Raw genomic sequence first — 24000 nt, 5'->3', positions numbered from 1 at the left:
CAACCACCCGCTCCCATCAATTCTTAATGATTTCCTTCCCATCTCCCTGACGGACCCTATAAAACTAGTGGGATCTATGAAAACCTCCTCAAGCCCATTAGACATCATACCGACATGCATGCTAAAAAATGAAGGCCTACTCACCTCCATTGCTCCGTGTCTGGTTGCCATTATAAACTGCTCACTTCAAACTGGTTGTGTCCCAGTATATTTTAAACAAGCAGTTGTTCAGCCTCTCTTAAAGAAGCTAAACCTTGATCCCTCCCTCCCCAAAAATTATAGGCCCATATCAAAATTGCCGTTCATCTAAAAAATCACTGAAAAGGTTGTTGCCATTCAACCCACTGCTGCCTTAAATGCACACTCCATTTTCGACAAATTCCAATCTGGTTTCCGTCAGAAGCACTCTACCGAAACAGCCCTCCTCAGAGTCTCAAATGACATCATGAGATCATCTGACGAGGGGAAATGTTCTGTGCTGGTGCTATTGGACTTAACTGCAGCCTTTGATACAGTCGACCACTGCATTTTGATCGAAAGGCTCAGGCAGTGGGCTGGCATCACTGGTAGTGTGCTAGACTGGTTCTCCTCCTATCTGCAAGATAGGAGTTTTTCTGTGTCTACTGGCACTTTCACATCCGAAACTGCTCCATTGTCCTGTGGCGTGCCCCAGGGTTCTGTGCTGGCTCCTACTCTGTTTGCACTTTACATGCTCCCTCTGGGAGTAATCATTAGTCAATTCAAAGAGGTCTCTTATCATTTCTACGCTGACGATATCCAATTATATGTCTCTTTCAAGCACGAACAATCTGACAAATGATCTGCCCTCTTTGACTGTCTGACTGCTGTCAAGGATTGGATGGCAAACAACTTCCTTCAGTTAAACGCAGAAAAAACTGAGGTTCTTATTATAGGCTCAGAAAAAGTCACCTCAGAAGTTGCCACATGCATGGGGACCCTCTCAACAACTCTGAGGCCCAAGCTCAGAAACCTTGGTGTGATCTTTGACCAGCAGATGCACTTTAATCACCACATTAGATCTCTGACACGTACCTGTTTTTTCCATCTACGAAATATCGCCAAACTTCGATCTGTTGTGTCCCAGGTAGAGCTGGAAATGATTATTCATGTATTTGATCTGTTTTGGTTTTCCTGATCTTTCACGTTTTTAATTATTTTCTTTTACCATGCTGCTATCTTTTGCATTTTATTGATGTTTTTACTATGTGAAGCACTTTCTGACCCTGGTCTGTGAAAGGTGCTATATAAATAAACTTGACTTACTTACTTACACAATAGCATCTTCAAATGATTTATAGATGTTTTATGAATGTCTTAACAAATCATTTGTTGAACATGAACAAATAAATGGAGGTACAGTATAGTAGTTTTTTCATATCCATTTTTCAAAACATTATTTAATGATGAACAAATCAAGTACAAACAATGTTGATAATGAGTTATAAATAATGTAGAACTAATTTGTAAATGTTATACAAATATAGTTATAAATGATTTAATAATAATTTACGAATGTATATAAATGATTTGTTCAAGATTAGTTCATTATCATGCAAGAGGCTACGGTCTCGACTCCCGGAGTCAGTATTGCCTTGGCTTGGGCTGATCGCTATACTAACTCTCTTGGATGGGTTCGTTAGGGGGAGGGAAGCCGTGGGTGGGAAACTGGCGTTGTGGACAGCGTCAGGTCTGGGTGCTTGCTCAGCGGAGGCAGGACTTGAGGAAGGCAGACCTCCCACGCGTTACACTTCACCAATGAGAGCCCTCGCTGCCAAGTGAGAAGAGAGCCACTGGCTGTCGCAGCACGTGTCGGAGGAAGCGTGCGGATACTTCAGGGTTCCCTTGTACCGGCCAGTAGGAGAACATGCGCACAACAACCAGGTAGGGGGGGGGGGGGGGGGGGGATTGGCACAAAGACAAAAATTGGGACGGGAGAAAACAGAGAAAAATCGGAAAAAAAGAGATACAAAAAAATAATTAGTTCATTATCTACAAATACCTTATAAAGGTCTTATAACTGAGCGTCTGAGCATTATTATAAAGTGTTACCACACAATGTAAGCCCCTCTTGAAGTGGCAGCAAAGCATTGGACCTCTCCTGTCCATCCTTGATGTAAACTGTACACGTAACAGTGGTGTGGGGATGGTTTCTCTCAGTCAACCTACCGGTGTGTGAGTGAACGGGTATAATGTGAGTAATACATTGTAAAGCGCTTTGGATAAAAGCGTTATATAAATGCGCCATTTATCATTTACTGTGTACTTCTTCCACCACTGTGCGCAGGTCAAACATCAATAAATCATGTGTTCTCAACAGAAATATAGCCTACGGTCAAAAGCTTGAGACAAATGTTGACATTAAAGGCCATCGAATACTGGTCCTTCCTCAATTAGCCTGGTGCCTTGTAGTCTGTGAACTGTGCTCTCTCTCTCTCCTCTCTCTCTCTCTCTCTCTCTCTCTCTCTCTCTCTCTCTCTCTCAATTCAATTCAAAGGGGCTTTATTGACATGGGAAACACACATTTACATTGCCAAAGCCAGTGATAAAACAAACATTTACAGTTTAGTATATATTCTCTGTTAGGATCTATGGGTAACAGTACTGTATATTTGCATATCGTATATGTCACAAATGTAACAGTACTATATACCTGTATGTCATGTATGTCCCTATGCCATAAATGTCATGATGTATGTATGTTGTGTATGTCATAAATGTCACTATGAATTGAAAATGGGGGACCCTGATGTAAACAAGACAAACGTCTTTCTCTGGTCTGCATCCCCAATTGTGTGTATTGAGCCGTACTGTATTGTACCCATTCTGCATCTGTTAAATAAAGTTGTCATTCATTCATTCATTCATTCATTCATTCATTCATTCATTCATTCATTCATTCATTCATTCATTCATTCATTCATTTATCTGAACGCTTTTATCCAAAGTGACTTACAAGCTCTGTATGACAGGTCAAACAGTGTTGAAACTTGGGTGCTGCAGTGTTGAGTGCATAGTAGTAGAGACATTTTAGTATAGTAGGTAATAATATAGACAAGGAAGAATAATTTTTTTTATCCACTTTTTCTCCCATTTTCTATATTTTTCTCCCATCCCAATTTCGTATCATCCAATTCAACCCTCCCCTGTCACGAACGCTGTTTCTTGCCTCCCACAAGCCGGCTGCAATGTGGACTAAGTCATACATAGCACAAGTCCCCTCCGGTACTTGAGGTAACAGCAGTCGCATCTTTTCACCTGCGCAGCTCGATCTCTCAGTGGCGAGGAGTAACGCGTGGGAGGCTCACGCTGCCCCCGACACTTCCTGATTCTACTGCGCAGGCGCACCAACCGACCTGTAGGAGTCGCTGTCCACAACGCCCGATCCCCACCCATCAGTTTCCCACCCCCTAATACGGCCAATGTGTATTAGTACGGACGACCAGCTAAACTGAAAGCAATGTGGAGCGCTGGGCTCGAACAGGCGAGCCCAGCGTCTCCAGTATTCGTGGTGAGCGCCTTGCCCACTACGCCACGTAGCCGCCCACAAGGAAGAATAATTTGTGGAACATTCTCGACTGTGATGGAAAGGTCGGTCAGCCGGGACGATTTGGCCGGCAGGTGAAGCAGTTCTGTTTTGCTTAGGTTCAGTTTGAGGTGGTTGGTCGTGATCCAGGCGGAGATGTCAGACAGACCGAGATCCGCTCAGAGATGTGGATATCTGAGGGAGGTAAGGAGAGGAAGAGTTCAGTATCATCGGCATAGCAGTGATACGAGAAGACATGAGACGTGATAATGTTACCCAGAGATTTGGTGTAGAGGGAGAAGAGGAGGGGTCCAAGGACCGAGCCCTGGGGGACGCCCGTCTGAAGGGGGTGGGGGGCCGACAGGGTCCCTCTCCATGATATTGTACTTGGTAGGAGCGGTCGTCGAGGTAGGATGACAGCCATGCCAGTGCAGAGCCTACAACTCCCATTCCTGAGGAGGATCTTGCTCTTGAAGCCCTTTGCTCTTGCTAAGTGAAGAGCCTCTGTTGTGACCGTTAGGAGGGCCGTCTCTGTGGAGTGACCAGTCCTGAAGCCTGACTGATTAGGGTCTAGGATTGCATTCTGTAATAGATAACCAGTGAGTTGGTTGGATACAGCACGTTCAAAACAATCAAATCAATCTCTCTCTCTCCTCTCTCTCTCTCTCTCTCTATTTCTATCTCTCTTCTCTTCTCTCTATCTCTCTCTATTCTATCTCTCTTCTCTCTCTTCCCTCTCTCTCTTCCCCTCTCTCTCTCTCTCTCTCTCTCTCTCTCTCTCTCTCTCTCTCTCTCTCTCTCTCTCTCTCTCTCTCTCTCTCTCTCTCTCTCTCTCTCTCTCTCTCTCTCTCTCTCTCTCTCTCTGCGCTTGTTGTCGCGCAGCTATACGGTGTCCCTATCACCAGGGCATTGTTACTGACAAGTCCAGAGGACAGAGTGCCCCCTGCTGGACAACAACACCACTTTCCGACAAGTTTCAACACTGTTTGATGAACATTGTTACTCAACTGAAAGAGTTGTACCCTTGCTGCTGACTTGACATACAGAGCTTGTAAGTCACTTTGGATAAAAGCGTTCAGAAAATGACTAAATATAAATGTAAATGTTTGTTTTATCACTGACAACTCATGTAGCCATGCTGTTGCTGGGTAGACAGCTATGCTGAGACAATGACATGGTGAGAGAACGAGCAACTGCCCTCCTCGGCCCAGCTCATCTCAGTCGCGTCATTAGTGAGTAAGACAAGGCTACCTGTTGGCCTTGTGAAAACACAATTATTTATAACCAAAATACAGAAAAATAGGTTTTGTCAAAGGGAGAAAGAAATCCAGATGCTGTGTCCATGGAGACCATCCCTGTGACTCGGCGTGGAGGGTGGCGGACAGTCATGCGTCTGTCAATCAGATGCTTTGAAGAGAAAGGAAGAACTTTGGGGTTTAAAAAGTGGCCTCCAGGGTGTGAAATTATAGAAATCAGTGAAATCCAAACGTAGAATTCACAAGAATCATATTAATCTGGTTCCTGTTCAAATGTGTTTGTATGTCTTTTGTAATGATTTATTCTTTTGTTTGTTCTATCCTACTCTGTTCATTGTCAACAAAGATATCCTGTTATGTTTCTATTCTTTTTTTTTTATCCACTTTTTCTCCCCATTTTTTTCTATTTTTCTCCCATCCCAATTTCGTATTTCCAATTCTTCCCTCCCCTGTCTTGAACGTTGCTAGACTATGCCTCCCACTGGTCGGCTGTAGTGAGGATAGAAGCCTTGCATCACGTGTCCCCTCCGGTACACGAGGAGGCAGCCTGTTGCATCTTTTCACCGCAGCAGCTCGAACTCTCAGTGGCGAGGAGTAACACGTGGGAGGCTCACGCTGCCCCCGCTACTTCCTGTTTCCGCCGCACCGGCGTCACCCAACCGACCTGTAGGAGTCGCTGTCCACAACGTCCAATCCCCACCCACCGGCTTTCCCACCCTCTAACACTGCCAATTGTGTTAGTATGACGGCCGGCCAAGCCGGTAGCAACGCCGAGAGCTGGGCTCGATACCAGCATCTCCTGCGTTAGTGGCGAGCGCCTTGCCCACTGCGCCACTCAGCCGCCCCTTATGTTTCTATTCTTATAACTCGGGTTCTGATTTGTTTTTATCCTAATCTATTAATCTATTGATGTGCCTACATATAGGAGAAGGTGACGGAGGAGAGAGTTAAGAGGCTGAAGCAGAGGTTCATGTCAGCCTATGATGTCACTGCCGATGGAAAACTACAGATTCATGAGGTATGAAACAATCACCTCTCCTCTCTCCCTCATCTGCCGCTCCTCTCTCCCTCCTCTCTGCCTCCTCTCTCCCTCTCTATCTCCTCTCTCCCTCCTCTCTCTCTCTCCTCTCTCCTTCCCATCTCTCTCTCTCCTCTATCCCTCCTCTCTCTCATCCCCCTCCTCTCTCCCTCCTCTCCTCTCATCTCCTTCCTCTCGCTCCTCTCTCTCTCTCCTCTCTCCCTCCTCTCTCTCCTCTCTCCTCTCTCCCTCCTCTCTCCTTCCGCTCTCTCCTCTCTCCCTCCTCTCTCCCTCATTTCTCCTCTCTCTCCTATCTCCCTCCTCTCTCTCTCTGCTCTCTCCTCCCTCCCTCTCATCTCCCTCTCTCCCCCCTCTCCCTCCTTTCTCTCTCCTCTCTTTCCTCTCTCCCTCCTCTCTCCCTCCTCTCTACCTCCTCTCTCCCTCATCTCTCTCCTCTCTCCTTCCTCCCCCTCCTCTCTCTCCTTTCTCTCTCCTCACACCCTCCTCTCTCCCTCCTCTCTCTCCCTCATCTCTCCCTCTTTCTCTCTCCTCTCTCTCTCCTCTCTCTGTCCTCTCACTCCTCTCTCCCTCCTCTCTCCATCATCTCCTCTCTCTCTCCCTTATCTTCCTCCTCTCTCCCTCCTCTCTCTCCCTACCTCCCTCCTCTCTATCCCTTCTCTCCCTCCTCTCTCTCCATTCTCTATCCCTCCTCTCTCACCCTTCTCTCCCAGAATTGCGTGCGGGGCACCACTCTGGATATTTGTGCTCCGTTTTCCCACAATGGCCGCACTTCCCTCCATGCTCCGCGCCTTTTCCTCCTCTCTTGGCATAGCGTTGCCATCTGGGGTTCTCTCTCCACACACTCCCTGCACCTCTTGTATGGCCTTCCTCTCCTCACCTGCTATCTCCCTCTTCCTCTCCTCACCTGCTATCTCCCTCTCTTCCTCTCCTCACCTGCTATCTCTCTCTCTTCCTCTCCTCACCTGCTATCTCTCTCTCTCTTCCTCTCCTCACCTGCTATCTCTCTCTTCCTCTCCTCACCTGCTATCTCCCTCTCTTCCTCTCCTCACCTGCTATCTCTCTCTCTTCCTCTCCTCACCTGCTATCTCCCTCTCTTCCTCTCCTCACCTGACGTGATGGTTCTCAGGTGTGTAGGCCTCTCATCCTGGCTCTGTGATGACGTGATGGTTCTCAGGTGTGTAGGCCTCTCATCCTGGCTCTGTGATGACGTGAGGGTTCTCAGGTGTGTAGGCCTCTCATCCTGGCTCTGTGATGACGTGAGGGTTCTCAGGTGTGTAGGCCTCTCATCCTGGCTCTGTGATGACGTGATGGTTCTCAGGTGTGTAGGCCTCTCATCCTGGCTCTGTGATGACGTGAGGGTTCTCAGGTGTGTAGGCCTCTCATCCTGGCTCTGTGATGACGTGAGGGTTCTCAGGTGTGTAGGCCTCTCATCCTGGCTCTGTGATGACGTGAGGGTTCTCAGGTGTGTAGGCCTCTCATCCTGGCTCTGTGATGACGTGAGGGTTCTCAGGTGTGTAGGCCTCTCATCCTGGCTCTGTGATTACGTGATGGTTCTCAGGTGTGTAGGCCTCTCATCCTGGCTCTGTGATGACGTGAGGGTTCTCAGGTGTGTAGGCCTCTCATCCTGGCTCTGTGATGACGTGATGGTTCTCAGGTGTGTAGGCCTCTCATCCTGGCTCTGTGATGACGTGAGGGTTCTCAGGTGTGTAGACCTCTCATCCTGGCTCTGTGATGACGTGAGGGTTCTCAGGTGTGCAGGCCTCTCATCCTGGCTCTGTGATGACGTGAGGGTTCTCAGGTGTGCAGGCCTCTCATCCTGGCTCTGTGATGACGTGAGGGTTCTCAGGTGTGCAGGCCTCTCATCCTGGCTCTGTGATGACGTGATGGTTCTCAGGTGTGTAGGCCTCTCATCCTGGCTCTGTGATGACGTGAGGGTTCTCAGGTGTGTAGGCCTCTCATCCTGGCTCTGTGATGACGTGATGGTTCTCAGGTGTGTAGGCCTCTCATCCTGGCTCTGTGATGACGTGATGGTTCTCAGGTGTGCAGGCCTCTCATCCTGGCTCTGTGATGACGTGAGGGTTCTCAGGTGTGCAGGCCTCTCATCCTGGCTCTGTGATGACGTGATGGTTCTCAGGGGTGTAGGCCTCTCATCCTGGCTCTGTGATGACGTGATGGTTCTCAGGGGTGTAGGCCTCTCATCCTGGCTCTGTGATGACGTGATGGTTCTCAGGTGTGTAGGCCTCTTATCCTGGCTCTGTGATGACGTGAGGGTTCTCAGGTGTGTAGGCCTCTCATCCTGGCTCTGTGATGACGTGAGGGTTCTCAGGTGTGTAGGCCTCTCATCCTGGCTCTGTGATTACGTGAGGGTTCTCAGGTGTGTAGGCCTCTCATCCTGGCTCTGTGATTACGTGAGGGTTCTCAGGTGTGTAGGCCGGCCCGGGTAGGCAGACTGATGGTGAGGTGGGAACAGGAAGAGACCCATTTTTTTTACACTGGCGCCGCTCTGATGGCTGCCTTTCTGATCGCTCCGACGAGACTGTGCTTTATTTTGTTAATTTTTATAGTATTAGGAGTTTTATTTGCACCAACTGTTGGTGCATTATATGTGTATGACCGTCAGTCAATCATTGACATTGGATTAAGAAAAACTTACCGTTTGGATTGCTCTCTGGATCGGATCGCTGAACAGCAGAAATGGCCCGCCGAGATCCTTTGTTATGCCGGCCATGGCCAAGACGCCAAGAAGCCGCCGCGAAGACGAGGAAAGAGAGCCGGGGTCCGGAACAGACTGAGGTCCAAACGACACAGAACCACATTGCCCAGCATATTGTTGGCCAATGTGCAATCGATAGGAAACAAATTGGACGACATCAGAGCAAGGATCCAATTCCAGAGGGACATTCGGGATTGTAACGTCCTCTGTTTCACAGAAACTTGGCTGAGTCCAGATGTCCCGAACCACGCAATAGAACCGGCAGACCATTTCTTCGTTCTCCGCAAAGACCGGACGGCAGAAGAGTCATTAAAGAAGAAAGGAGGCGGCATTGCCTTCATGATAAACAAGGAGTGGTGCGATGTAGGCAACACAAAGGAAATGTCTAACCACTGCTCCCCAGACCTGGAGTTTATCACGATAAAATGTCGACCCTTCTTCCTCCCAAGAGAGTTAACGTCCATCATCCTCATCGGAGTGTACATTCCACCACACGCGAACACTGAGGTCGCACTTTCAAAACTTCACGACGAGGTAAACAAACTCCAGGCAGCTAACGTTGACGCGGCCATTTTGGTCTTGGGGGATTTCAACAGCGCGCGTCTTAAAAAGGTGCTGCCGAATTTCTATCAGCATGTGACCTGTCCCACCAGAGGCGAGAACATATTAGACCATGTATACTCGCAATTTAAGAATGGGTACAAGTCACAGGCTCTTAGTCCATTCGGTAAAAGCGATCACGCTGCAATTTTTCTTTTGCCTAAGTACAAACAGAGTCTCAAGCGAACGCCGGTGGTCTCGCGAGAGGTTAAGCGTTGGGCCGTGACGTCAGTGGAGTCACTCCAAGCAGTGCTGGGAAGCACAGAATGGAGTGTATTCCGTGATAACACAGCCAATATTAACGAATACACCGAAACGGTGATTGACTATGTCTGTACTCAGGTAGAAGTAATAATCCCCACCACCAAAATTAATATCTACCCAAATCAAAAGCCCTGGGTAGACAAATCCGTCCGTGAGGCTCTGAAAGTGCGCACATCAGCATACAACACCGGGCTGGTGACAGGCAACATGGAAGAACACAAGATGGCAAGATACAACGTCAGGAGAGCAGTAATAGAGGCAAAACGGCGTTACAGGGATAAAGTTGAACTTCAGTTTGAACAGGCTGACTCTAGAGGCATGTGGCAGGGCCTCAGAACAATGACAGACTACAAAGGAACCCCCCTCAAACTGAACAGTGACATCTCCTTAGCAAATGATCTCAACTCCTTCTATGCGAGGTTTGAGGCTGTGAATAACAACACCAGCCTACAAACCACGGCAATGGGGGGGGGGGGGTCCGCTGATGGAGACTCAGTGTTCAGGGTAACAGAGCATGAGGTGAGACGGATCTTTAAAAAAGTGGATATCAGGAAGGCAGCAGGACCGGACGGCATCCCCGGCCGCGTCCTAAAAGTCTGTGCCGACCAACTGGCCCCGGTATTCACTGACATCTTCAACCTGTCCTTGGAACAGGCAGTCATCCCCACCTGTCTGAAGAAGTCCACCATCATCCCTGTACCCAAAAAATCTACGCCCGCTTGCCTCAATGACTACCGCCCTGTAGCCCTCACCTCCATAGCCATGAAGTGCTTTGAGAAGCTAGTGAAGGGCTACATCTGTTCCTCCCTCCCCATCAACCTGGACCCTCTGCAATTTGCATATCGCCCCAACAGGTCCACGGAGGACGCCATAGCCCATGTGCTGCACACAGCAGCATCACATCTGGACAAGAGGAAGGGGAACTATGTGAGAATGCTGTTCATCGACTACAGCTCAGCATTCAATACCATAGTCCCCTCCAAACTCATAGCCAAGCTCAGGGACCTGGGCTTGAACTATGACCTGTGCCAGTGGGTCCTGGACTTCCTGACGGGCAGACCCCAGGTGGTAAGAGCCGGCAACTGCACCTCCTCATCCATCACGCTCAACATAGGGGCCCCCCAGGGCTGTGTTCTGAGCCCCCTCCTCTACTCCCTGTACACACATGACTGCGTAGCACAGCGGAGCAACAACACCATCATCAAATTTGCTGATGACACAGTAGTGGTGGGCCTGATCTCTGCCAACGACGAAAGGGCCTACCTGGAAGAGGTAGAGAACCTGTCACAGTGGTGTCAGGAGAACTGCCTCTCCCTGAACGTCAGCAAAACAAAAGAGATGATTGTGGACTTCAGGAGGTCGGGGGTCAAGGACTACAGCCCCCTCAGCATCGACGGGGCACCAGTTGAGAGAGTGAACAGTTTCAAGTACCTCGGAGCCCACATATCCGAGGACTTGACATGGACCACACACATTGACAGTGTTGTGAAGAAGGCACGACAACGCCTCTACTTCCTCAGGCGCCTAAGGAAGTTCCAAGTCAGTCAGAAGATCCTTAGGAACTTCTACTCATGTACAATAGAGAGCATCCTGACCGGCAACATCACCTCCTGGTTTGGGAATAGCACTGCACAAGACCGTAGCAGACTACAAAGAGTGACACGTTCAGCCGAACGCACAATTAGAGGGGGGCTTCCCACCCTCCAGAACATTTACAACAAGCGGTGCAAGGGGAAGGCTAAGAGAATTATTAAGGACTCGAGCCACCCGAACAACTGCCTCTTTGAACTGCTGCCGTCAGGCAAGCGATACCGGAGTCTTATGGCGAGCACAGAAAGACTCAGAAGGAGCTTCTATCCCCAGGCCATCAGGCTGCTAAACGAACAATAATCGCTAAACGAACAATAATCACTATGCAACAACCATCAAATGCACACAGCACACACACCCACAAGCACACACTCACTCAAACAAACAACACACTGCAGCACCCACTCTCCACACTTTAGATCACACAAACACACTTACACTTTATATTTATTGATAAAGGATTTGCACTACAACTCGTACACCTACTGTGAATTGTACCTAAACTGCACCTCGTCCATTTATGCCTTGCACTATATAGTATAGTATAGTATTGTATATTAGTACACTGCACAGTATTGTATATTGTATGGTAACTACGTCTACGAACATTGTACATATGTCTAAACTGAACACTGTGACCTCTTTTTTTACTTCTAATTTTTACCATGTTTTTATTTCACACTTATCTTGTCTTGCACAGTCTCTGGAGCGCAACAGTAAGAAGCATTTTGTACAAAAGTATTCTGTACTTCTGTATGACAACTATTAAAGAAACTTGAACTTGATATAAGGCCGTGGAGACCTGCTGACAGACAGGGGAGAGAAAGGCGCTGGCAGTGGCTGTAACAAGTATAGACATATTAGCACAGTAGGTAGTAATGTAGGCAAGGAAGACTACTTAGTAGTAAAGTGTTAGTATTTTTGGGGGGGGGGGGGGGGTTTGTTTTTAGTTTTTGTGTTCACATTTCCTCTTTTCTGTTGTTGTTTAAAAGCAGAATGCGTTCGAACCCAGGACCTTCTTGCTGTGAGACGACAGTGTTAACCACTGCACCACCATGCCGCCCTAACGAAGATCTCCCAAAAAAAAACGACGTTTGAAACATAATGACGGTGCGGTTTCCCAGCTCCTCTCATTAGAACTCCTCTGAGCTGAGTCCAGACATCCCTGCTGGCGAGACACAGCGCTCCCTCAGACAGAGCTGGCAGGCGAGACAGCCCTGCTCCACTCCCTGGACAGAAACCACGATCAATCATTAGAACATACCCTTAATGCATTAAATAAAAAGACTTTATGAAATGAAGGGCAAATCAATACCTGCAGAAAGTGCTCTGTGGGATATGGCACTGGTTCACAGTGGCTTACTGCTAGTGGCTCCGTACGCTAAAAGCTTCTGATTGGAGGCTGCCAAGTGGGAGTGGCTCCGTACGGTAAAAGCTTCTGATTGGACGCTGCTAAGCCCGGCCTGCTGTTGCTAGAGCACGTGGCCTTTCTGCAGCACCCTACAGGGCTGATCGATGATGGCAAAAGAAAATCATAATCACGATTATTATGATTGATATTGAAATATCCATCAGAGTGGGGCGGAACGCGTCGATGGGGAAGAAAGGGTGCGCTGCGTTTACAAAATGAGAGCGACGCGACGACTCGTCTTATCTCGATTATATCTTGTTTTCACGATTGTGGGGAAAAGCCAAAATCATAATTGTAAAATCGAAACTGGAATAGTCACTCAGCTCTGTAGCGTCTCTCACTGAACAGGGAACTCAACTGACAACGCGTCTTCCTATGTGACAACACGTTCCTTAAACCAGCTGAAGTCTAATGACTTGATCTCTGGGGAACTTTAAGGGCGTTGTTGTCGCAATCAATGTGCTGTTTTGTGCTGCTCTGTCTTGTCAGCTTTGTCAGTCCAAATACTGCAGTCTCCTCGTGTATTTTAACACATGTATTAAAACGTGGTATTCTTCTGTATTGGATGTGGTCCAGTTTAATCTGCTAATGCACGGCTAACTTGATTAAAGTGGGCAGAGCTCTGGAGAGGCTGCCAGTTATAGATCCTCTGGCATGACTGAGGGCATGAGAGTCGACTTAAACTAAAAAGATACTTGTAACTTGAATGTTTCTTAAGTATGTTTGAGTCCAGGCAGCACTCAAAACACAGTTTAACTATGCAATATTGTAGATATTGACCCTTTTTTTTGTTGCTGTGGTCATCTTGTAGGCAAAACTCGTGCTTCCATTTCCATCTTCTGTCTTCCATCCAGAAGTATGAGTATCTTATTGGGAGAGACTCTATGGACAGAGATATGTGACTAGAGACTGCATCTGTGCCTGTGTGAAGCCATTGTTGGTGATCGTCCATCCTATACGTCACTCCATTGCTGGACCGGAGCTCTGGATCTCATCACACCCTCTGGTGATTGGTGTACACTTGAGTTTGCACTGAATTAGGAAAATCTCTTTTTAGCTTTTAGCTTCTGTGCCGCCGACACATGGAGTGTTTTGCTACAGTATGCACTTTAAAACTCAATACTTGAGTATCCATTATTCAGTTTACATATTTAATTATATATAGGCAACCATTTCAACAGAGTCTGCAGTTGTTATTTAATTACTTTATATGTTTAACCCTCCTGTTATCCTTGGGGTCAATTTGACCCCCATTCAATGTTTAACGCATCGAAATAAATGGTTGACATTATTTTCTTTGCTCATTATTTCATCATGACTTTTCCTAATTCCAAATGGGTAAACATAACATTACACATGATGATGTGTTTTCAATGTCCGGTACACACTTTGTATGTTCCTTGGGGTCAATTTGACCCCAGGCGGTTTTAACTGTATTAAATATATAAAAATGTCAACATTTTACACATAATGTATACTCTTAAATAAACATCTCTCTATACCGGCAGTGAGTCATAGTCTAGTCCACATGATGGAAAGGAGACTACCCACAAGAACTTCCTGTGAATACTTCCTGTGAAATGGGGGGGGGGGGGGGGGGGTGCATATAACCCACTTTGCGAGAACTCTGATACTTCCTGTGAAATGGGGGTGGGGCCATTTTGGTTCCTGGTGACACAGGAAGGCGAGGGGGCATGATGCCCACGCTGCGAGCACTCTGATATGTCCAGCAACATGGGGACGTTATGGTTCCTGCGAGGACATTGGTCGTTTACGCAACATAGGGGAGGAGCAAACATGTACCAAAGTGTTCTAAAGCATCTCCCTCGGTCCCTGTCGTTTGCCCACCTAGACGTCGACGACGGAATACTACTAGATACAGACAATATACGACGGAGTACTTGGTAATAATCAATCAAAATTATGACCTGGAGCGTGTTTTTTCATTAGCCAATCACCTCTCTCCGACCTAACCCTCGTCTCTGTGTTTCCAGTTGGCCAACATGATCCTGCCTGAAGCGGAGAACTTCCTGTTGGTGTTCCGTAGAGAAGCTCCCCTGGACAACAGCGTGGACTTCATTAAGGTGAGTCGTCACTATATTGTGTCCATGATGTACGTGAGACCACAGGCCGCGTTGGAGAAGGTGCCGTTACAGCGACCTGTTGTCACATGGGATACATATTATCCCATATAATATTATTATGTACATAGTGTGCAACCCACCAACAAACATCAATCAATCAATCAATCAATCAATCAATCAACCAAAACAACATCAATCAATCAATTCAATCGTTCCTGAAATGGCATGAATTGTATACATTATAAATGTTAAAGTGTGTAATCAAGTGTGAAACATTTAAAAAAAAATGGAAAAAAGGTTGGATGTACAATATTAAAAAATTCTTTACATTTTATTCATGTTCAAACTGCTCTTACTTCACCTTTTGACCATTTTGCGCCAGTACCACTGGGTACATTTCAGCACCCTTCGAATGTGTAGAAGAAACACTAATAGACCAACCAGTGATTAAAAGCTACAAAGGCCACTAGGTGGCGCTTCTCTCACCTGCCATCACTGTGCAACAATATGACCACATAATGGCGGCATCTCAACATCAACAGTCTGGTTCCTATGGTGTAAATGGTAAATGGCTGCTTTTTTATATAGCGATTTTATCCAAAGCGCTTTACAATTTGTTACTCACATTTTTACCCATTCACTCACACATTCACGGCGGAGGCAACGATGCAAGGTGCCAACCTGCTCATCGGGAGCAATTAGGGGTTAAGTGTCTTGCTCAAGGACACATCGACACGCTGCCCGGGAGGAGCGGGAATCGAACCGGGAACCTCCGGATTGCCAGACGACTGGTCTACCTCCCGAGCCACTGTCGCCCCTAGTGTCAATGTTCTGCAATCTCTTTTTTTAAAGGAGTAATCAGATTGTGTCTGTCTGTCCTTCCCCGCCAACCCTAGATATGGAGGAAGTATGACGCTGACTGCAGTGGCTACATTTGCGCTATGGAGCTGAAGGTAAGGGTTGGGAGCACACGTGCGCATGCACACACACACACATTCCCATTTGAACTTACCAAATGTAGGCACACGTGCGCTGTGGCAGGCCAGCTAACAAGGATGCAGTTCAAATTGAAATAAAAAACCTTTTGGGGAAACATTTACATTAGTCATTTAGCTGACGCTTTTATCCAAAGCGACTTACATGTTCTGTACGACAAGCCATCAGGAAGGGCACAACTCTATCAGCTGAGCAACAATGTTCATCAAAGTGTTGAGTGCTACAGTGTAGGTTAGTTTATTAGGACAAGTGCATGACAGTACGGTTAGTTAGGGTTAGATTTTTTTTTTTTTATTTTTTTTTTTAGATAATGGTTGAAGAAGTGCGTCTTTAGTCGACGGCGAAAGATTGGACGTGTTTCGGCTGTCCTAACTGGGGTGGGTAGTTCATTCCACCATTGTGGAAAGGGGTTGGGGTTCAAAGGTCGACCTAAATTGTTCTCCCTGGGTCTGCATCCTCGTGGGGTTGGGGGTGGGCGATGGAGGTCAGAGGTCAGGCCTTCTCAGCTGCCTTCCTGAGTGGTACTAACCAGGGGTGTAATTGTACTTCGTTACAATACTTAAGTACTGTTTTGGGGGATTTGTACTTTACTCGAGTATTATTAGGTTTGTATACTTGTACTTTTACTCAATTACATTTCAGAGGAAAAAAAACATACACTACTTTTTTCTCCTTACATTTAAAATGCAGACCTACAAAGTAAAAAGTACAAATCTCGCAGGTCCAACTATTTTAATTAGTATATTTGTATACATTATCCCATCAATGGAAAATGAACCTGCCCCCATACCCATGCTGATTGCTAGAAAGCGGGGATCTTTGATTAAACACCTGCTATCAGAAGAATAGACAGTCAGAAAAAAATAGTTTTTACTTTTTAGTACTTAAGTAAGTACATTTAAATGTAGAAACTTTTTTACTTTTACTCAAGTGTGTTTTTAGCCAGATACTCTGACTTTTACTTGAGTGCGATTTTGAGACGGTACCCATACTTTCACTTAAGTATAACGTCTGGGTACTTTTTACACCCAGCCCTGGGCCTGATAGACAATCCAAATCTACCCCTAACAGTCCACATTCTCACCAACACTCAACTCAACGGTATGTGACCGCCACCAGCTTCTTGGTTACAATGAAGGCCTGGCAAGGGGCAAGAGATTCACATCAAAAACATACATTTACAAGAACACATCACGTGAACACTGGTAAAAACTGTGACGTAAGGTAGCGAGAAACCAACCAGCAACAGGAGACCAGCCTGAAGTGGTATTTATTATATATAAGTTTATTCATAGCATAATATTGCTCTTCAAATTAGAAATGTATACATTATACAGTAGCCCACATAGAAATGTCCTGTGCACAAAGAACTATCATGTCTTGATAGTAGGGGTGTAACGGTACACAAAAACCACGGTTCGGCACGTACCTCGGTTTTGAAGTCACGGTTCGGTACGGGTTTTCGGTACAGTGGGGGGGGGGGGGGGGAGTTTGGCTTTCCATGTTCCACTCAGGGGTGATGTATTGTGCAGTAACTAATTGTACTTGTAGGGCTGTCAAACGAATATTCTATATTGAAATTAATAATCGAGTTTTGAATTCAATTCTGCACGCAAAAATAAATTCTGCACGTGCGTTCGTTAGTGGTTAACATACCGTTGTATTCGTTCGGTACACAGCCGTACTGAACCTTAGGTCCCGTACTGAAACGGTTCGGTACGGATATGTGTACCTTTACACCCCTACTTGATAGTGATGTTCATGTGTCTGGTATCTTGTGAAGGCTGACCGAGCTGGTCATACCAGACCATTTTGAGACTATAGCAGGTGTTGGCAGGATCAGCGGGCAGCGGTGCACCGACTCCTCCTCTATGCAGACGATTTGGCTCTACTTGTCTCGCATGAAGACAAACTGGTATTGGAGAACACACTTAGCAGGGAGTACGACGTGGATCATGAGCAACAAGCTTTCCTTGCACTTAGGCCAGACTGTGAAGCCGTACTCCTTGGGATAAAAGCAAGACTTATGGGAACTGGGGACACTCTGATATAATTAAATGGGACTCGTTTGGCAGCAAAGACCTCCGTCAATTATTTGGGATGTTTCTTGAAGGGCCACTTGCGTGGTAAGATAATGGCGCTTAAAGTCTTGGACAAGGTATAGGTTAACATGATGACCATGTCACACCACTTTTACATGTTTTTATGTGTCTATGTTATGTCTATGTGATGTGTTGTGATGTCATGTGTCTTTACGGTGTCTGTATGATGCAGGTCTGAACACTTTGTTCCCCTACCTACAGGGACCACAATGGAAATACTCTCTAGGCTTTTTTGTGTCTATCCTTGGCAGTATTCCAGACTGTGCTTCTGTTATTAATATATTGTCAAAATAAAAAAGAGATTGGTTTTATCGGGTATCACAGTAGCTAAAAAGCTGATCGCATCACGCTGGTTTCAACCGGAAAAAATGTGCCGTAAAGTTTGGTTTCTTACATATCTCGATGTAATTTACCATGAAATATCTACAGCAAGAATTCTGGGTCTCAATGAATCCAAAATGTCAATGTGGTTAGAAGTGGTGGAGAGAATAAAAGCTAGCTTATAATGGTAGTGTCTGGTTAGGTGCGAGGGATAGTGGAGGTACTTCTCAAGGTGGGGTCCGGGAGGGGGGGGTTCGAGCTGGAGCATATGTGTGTAGGTTTTTTAGATAACAGGTATTAGGGGTATATCTTATATAAGACAACTAACTAAAATGTGATCTCATTGGATGTGCCCTGACAATTAATGCTTGTATATCTTATCGTGTGTTGTCATGTTTGTTTATATGTTTGTTTAAAAAATAATAAAAAAATAAAATACAAAAATATATTGTCAAAATAAAATCATCATCATCATCATCATCAAGGTTAATGCTTGCACCAAATTCTTAGCCAGGAAGTACATTGAATCGATGCAGAATGTGCAGATACACAGAACGTGTTCAGTGCCTCTTTGACTATATCCCAGTTCATGGTGGTTGACCTACAGCAGGGTTCTCAAACCCTTTCATACCGTGCCCCCATTTTATTTGGGATTCTTTTTTGGGGACCCCGCACTTAATGTATCGCGTCATTTCAACGTGGAATTAAGGAATATCAAAATAAAAGCACAAGTTGTTGAACTTGATCGTGCATATTTATTAGAACATTTTATTACAGCGCTATATGTTATCAATACACATTTATAAAAAATTCTAAAATAAAATACATTTTTAAAAGATTTTTTATTTTTATTTTTTACTTTCCAATGCGCCTACCCCACTGTCACCTACCCGCGACCCCAATTTGGGTCGTGACCCATAGTTTGAGAACCACTGACCTACAGGATAACAAATGACAAACAGCCCAGAATAAATTAATCAGGGTTGTTTTGAGGCTGAGCCCCCGAAGCAAGGGTCACACAATAACAAGTATTATTATTATTATTATTATTATTAATAATCATATATAATCACGCACTATTATTATTTAATAATAATAAATCAAACTGCATGGTTCACAGAATCATTCACAACACTCAAACAATAATACCTGAGGAATTACCTTCCATAAGTAAGAGAGATGGTCACAATCAGGGGCTGCATAGCCACTGTGTGGGTCTACAGACACCCGTGAATGAATCCCGTCCCTCAATACTAACCCCTCAAGTGCCCTTGAGCAAGGCACTTAACCGCCAACTGCTCCAGTGGAGGCTGCTCAGCAGTCAGCAGTAAAGGGTAAATGTTGCATTTATAATTATAGCTATTTTATCCAAGGCGCTTTACAATTTTTGTAAATCTACCCTGGGTACATAGATGTGCTGTAATAATGCTAGGTAACACTTTATTGAAAGGGACATTCATAACTCTGTCATAAGCATATGATAATTTACACCGATGTTGATGAATGTTAATGATTGTTGTCATTAACTCATTGACTGCCAGGGATTAGCCTTATCCTGTAGTAGCTACCGCCACCGCTGTAAACAATGGGAGTCGCTCACCTTGTTTGCAGGGCTATAACTATATAAATATTATAGCTATGGATGCAATACTATGGCCCATTTGACATCGAGTATCTATCGTTCAGGAATCTTTTTTCCATCCATACATTCCCGTTTTATACCGTGGTGAATATAAGTATGGTTTTAGAGCGGTTTAGGGTAATTCCTGGGAGGCTAGTAATCAGCAAGGTAATAATATTATACTTAATCCATTGGCATTTCGTCCCTATATACGCTACAATAAAAAATGTAAATGCATATCATCGGTATATTATGTTCCATCATGAATGCATGAAAGGGGGGGGCCGGGGGGGGGGTCGTTTCTGATGAATTGATTGTCAATAACGGCATTCGTCGTTGGCGGGACAGAGTTAAGTGTCAACGTCACGACAAAGACATCCAGAAGATTGTCAACATTGCATTGAAACTGACTGTATACCTTCATGAACATCTATGTCAGATGTTACGTCAGTGTCAGGAACACCTAACGTCAGCTGTAATAGTCTTTAAAGGTGCAGTGTGAGGAACACCTAACGTCAGCTGTAATAGTCTTTAAAGGTGCAGTGTCAGGAACACCTAACGTCAGCTGTAATAGTCTTTAAAGGTGCAGTGTCAGGAACACCTAACGTCAGCTGTAATAGTCTTTAAAGGTGCAGTGTTAGGAACACCTAACGTCAGCTGTAATAGTCTTTAAAGGTGCAGTGTGAGGAACACCTAACGTCAGCTGTAATAGTCTTTAAAGGTGCAGTGTCAGGAACACCTAACGTCAGCTGTAATAGTCTTTAAAGGTGCAGTGTTAGGAACACCTAACGTCAGCTGTAATAGTCTTTAAAGGTGCAGTGTTAGGAACACCTAACATCAGCTGTAATAGTCTTTAAAGGTGCAGTGTGAGGAACACCTAACGTCAGCTGTAATAGTCTTTAAAGGTGCAGTGTCAGGAACACCTAACGTCAGCTGTAATAGTCTTTAAAGGTGCAGTGTGAGGAACACCTAACGTCAGCTGTAATAGTCTTTAAAGGTGCAGTGTCAGGAACACCTAACATCAGCTGTAATAGTCTTTAAAGGTGCAGTGTCAGGAACACCTAACGTCAGCTGTAATAGTCTTTAAAGGTGCAGTGTCAGGAACACCTAACGTCAGCTGTAATAGTCTTTAAAGGTGCAGTGTTAGGAACACCTAACGTCAGCTGTAATAGTCTTTAAAGGTGCAGTGTTAGGAACACCTAACGTCAGCTGTAATAGTCTTTAAAGGTGCAGTGTTAGGAACACCTAACGTCAGCTGTAATAGTCTTTAAAGGTGCAGTGTCAGGAACACCTAACGTCAGCTGTAATAGTCTTTAAAGGTGCAGTGTCAGGAACACCTAACGTCAGCTGTAATAGTCTAGGTGTAGTGTCAGGAACACCTAACGTCAGCTGTAATAGTCTTTAAAGGTGTAGTGTTAGGAACACCTAACGTCAGCTGTAATAGTCTTTAAAGGTGCAGTGTCAGGAACACCTAACGTCAGCTGTAATAGTCTTTAAAGGTGCAGTGTCAGGAACACCTAACGTCAGCTGTAATAGTCTTTAAAGGTGCAGTGTCAGGAACACCTAACGTCAGCTGTAATAGTCTTTAAAGGTGCAGTGTCAGGAACACCTAACGTCAGCTGTAATAGTCTTTAAAGGTGCAGTGTCAGGAACACCTAACGTCAGCTGTAATAGTCTTTAAATGTGCAGTGTTAGGAACACCTAACGTCAGCTGTAATAGTCTTTAAAGGTGCAGTGTGAGGAACACCTAACGTCAGCTGTAATAGTCTTTAAAGGTGCAGTGTCAGGAACACCTAACGTCAGCTATAATAGTCTTTAAAGGTGCAGTGTTAGGAACACCTAACGTCAGCTGTAATAGTCTTTAAAGGTGCAGTGTTAGGAACACCCAACGTCAGCTGTAATAGTCTTTAAAGGTGCAGTGTGAGGAACACCTAACGTCAGCTGTAATAGTCTTTAAAGGTGCAGTGTCAGGAACACCTAACGTCAGCTGTAATAGTCTTTAAAGGTGTAGTGTCAGGAACACCTAACGTCAGCTGTAATAGTCTTTAAAGGTGCAGTGTTAGGAACACCTAACGTCAGCTGTAATAGTCTTTAAAGGTGCAGTGTCAGGAACACCTAACGTCAGCTGTAATAGTCTTTAAAGGTGCAGTGTTAGGAACACCTAACGTCAGCTGTAATAGTCTTTAAAGGTGCAGTGTTAGGAACACCTAACGTCAGCTGTAATAGTCTTTAAAGGTGCAGTGTGAGGAACACCTAACGTCAGCTGTAATAGTCTTTAAAGGTGTAGTGTCAGGAACACCTAACGTCAGCTGTAATAGTCTTTAAAGGTGCAGTGTCAGGAACACCTAACGTCAGCTGTAATAGTCTTTAAAGGTGCAGTGTTAGGAACACCTAACGTCAGCTGTAATAGTCTTTAAAGGTGCAGTGTCAGGAACACCTAACGTCAGCTGTAATAGTCTTTAAAGGTGCAGTGTCAGGAACACCTAACGTCAGCTGTAATAGTCTTTAAAGGTGCAGTGTCAGGAACACCTAACGTCAGCTGTAATGGTCTTTAAAGGTGTAGTGTCAGGAACACCTAACGTCAGCTGTAATAGTCTTTAAAGGTGCAGTGTCAGGAACACCTAACGTCAGCTGTAATAGTCTTTAAAGGTGCAGTGTCAGGAACACCTAACGTCAGCTGTAATAGTCTTTAAAGGTGCAGTGTCAGGAACACCTAACGTCAGCTGTAATAGTCTTTAAAGGTGCAGTGTCAGGAACACCTAACGTCAGCTGTAATAGTCTTTAAAGGTGCAGTGTCAGGAACACCTAACGTCAGCTGTAATAGTCTTTAAAGGTGCAGTGTCAGGAACACCTAACGTCAGCTGTAATAGTCTTTAAAGGTGCAGTGTGAGGAACACCTAACGTCAGCTGTAATAGTCTTTAAAGGTGCAGTGTCAGGAACACCTAACGTCAGCTGTAATAGTCTTTAAAGGTGCAGTGTCAGGAACACCTAACGTCAGCTGTAATAGTCTTTAAAGGTGCAGTGTTAGGAACACCTAACGTCAGCTGTAATAGTCTTTAAAGGTGCAGTGTGAGGAACACCTAACGTCAGCTGTAATAGTCTTTAAAGGTGCAGTGTGAGGAACACCTAACGTCAGCTGTAATAGTCTTTAAAGGTGCAGTGTCAGGAACACCTAACGTCAGCTGTAATAGTCTTTAAAGGTGCAGTGTCAGGAACACCTAACCTCAGCTGTAATAGTCTTTAAAGGTGCAGTGTTAGGAACACCTAACGTCAGCTGTAATAGTCTTTAAAGGTGCAGTGTGAGGAACACCTAACGTCAGCCTTAATAGTATTTAAAGGTGTAGTGTCAGGAACACCTAACGTCAGCTGTAATAGTCTTTAAAGGTGCAGTGTCAGGAACACCTAACGTCAGCTGTAATAGTCTTTAAAGGTGCAGTGTCAGGAACACCTAACGTCAGCTGTAATAGTCTTTAAAGGTGCAGTGTCAGGAACACCTAACGTCAGCTGTAAATGTAATAGTCTTTAACCTCTTAAGCCCGACGGGAGCGGTACCGGTCCCAAAATGACACCACGTCATAAATCAAGCTCTCCAGACTGTCTGACATAATTAGCGTTTATAGCGGTCTATCTTGGCGTTTTATTTTTTAAAACGTCATAACCATGTCACAACAGCAGTCATAGTGTATATTTTCAGCAATCGTTTTTGAAATGTGTTGTTGTGATCGCGGGGATACGCCATTTTGAAAAAGCGACCGTCGCTGAATGTGGTCACCTTGAGTCATTTTGAGAAGAGCACATCCAGAGCTCTCAATGAGCGTTAGAATTTTTTTTTAAACTACACTTCCCAAACGGCCTCTAGCTGCCTTCAAACAAATGACTAGTGTATGCATTTTTTTATTTCTCTTATTACTGTGGATTATATACCACAAAACTGAACGTTATTGGCATATATTGGAGCGCCGTTAGTTTGTCAGCTGTAATAGTCTTTAAAGGTGCAGTGTCTCTGTTCCCAGGCGTTCCTCAAAGACCTGTTCCAGCAGCACAACAGAGACGTGTCCTCAGACAAGATGGAGGAGTACACTGACGCCATGGTAACAACATGCACGCAAACACACACACACACACACGTACTGTACATAATCATGCACATCTAGGATCACTCCAGATGGATTAGAGAGCTTCTTGTAGGGCTAGGAACACTCCAGGTGGATTAGAGAGCTTCTTGTAGGGCTAGGAACACTCCAGGTGGATTAGAGAGCTTCTGATAGGGCTAGGAACACTCCAGGTGGATTAGAGAGCTTCTGGTAGGGCTAGGAACACTCCAGGTGGATTAGAGAGCTTCTGATAGGGCTAGGAACACTCCAGGTGGATTAGAGAGCTTCTGGTAGGGCTAGGAACACTCCAGGTGGATTAGAGAGCTTCTGATAGGGCTAGGAACACTCCAGGTGGATTAGAGAG

General features: G+C 45.3%; 1 protein-coding gene across 1 annotated transcript in view; it reads left to right on the top strand.

Annotated features, from left to right (window-relative positions):
- The window catches only part of LOC311245926 (secretagogin-like), a gene marked incomplete at its 5' end in the record, with an annotated part of 39655 nt that overhangs the window by 5605 nt on the left and 10050 nt on the right, over positions 1 to 24000 (top strand). Inside the window, 4 exons of the mRNA XM_084335950.1 lie at positions 5726 to 5818; positions 14412 to 14501; positions 15398 to 15454; positions 23556 to 23633. Coding sequence (XP_084192076.1) covers positions 5726 to 5818; positions 14412 to 14501; positions 15398 to 15454; positions 23556 to 23633 — 318 coding nt within the window. The remainder of the gene's footprint in view (positions 1 to 5725; positions 5819 to 14411; positions 14502 to 15397; positions 15455 to 23555; positions 23634 to 24000) is intronic.

Source organism: Notolepis coatsorum, assembly GCF_963971535.1.
Source record: "Notolepis coatsorum genome assembly, chromosome: 19".
NCBI lineage: Eukaryota > Metazoa > Chordata > Actinopteri > Aulopiformes > Paralepididae > Notolepis > Notolepis coatsorum.
Note: the sequence above shows the minus strand (reverse complement) of the source record. Positions and strands in the feature narration are given on the sequence as shown.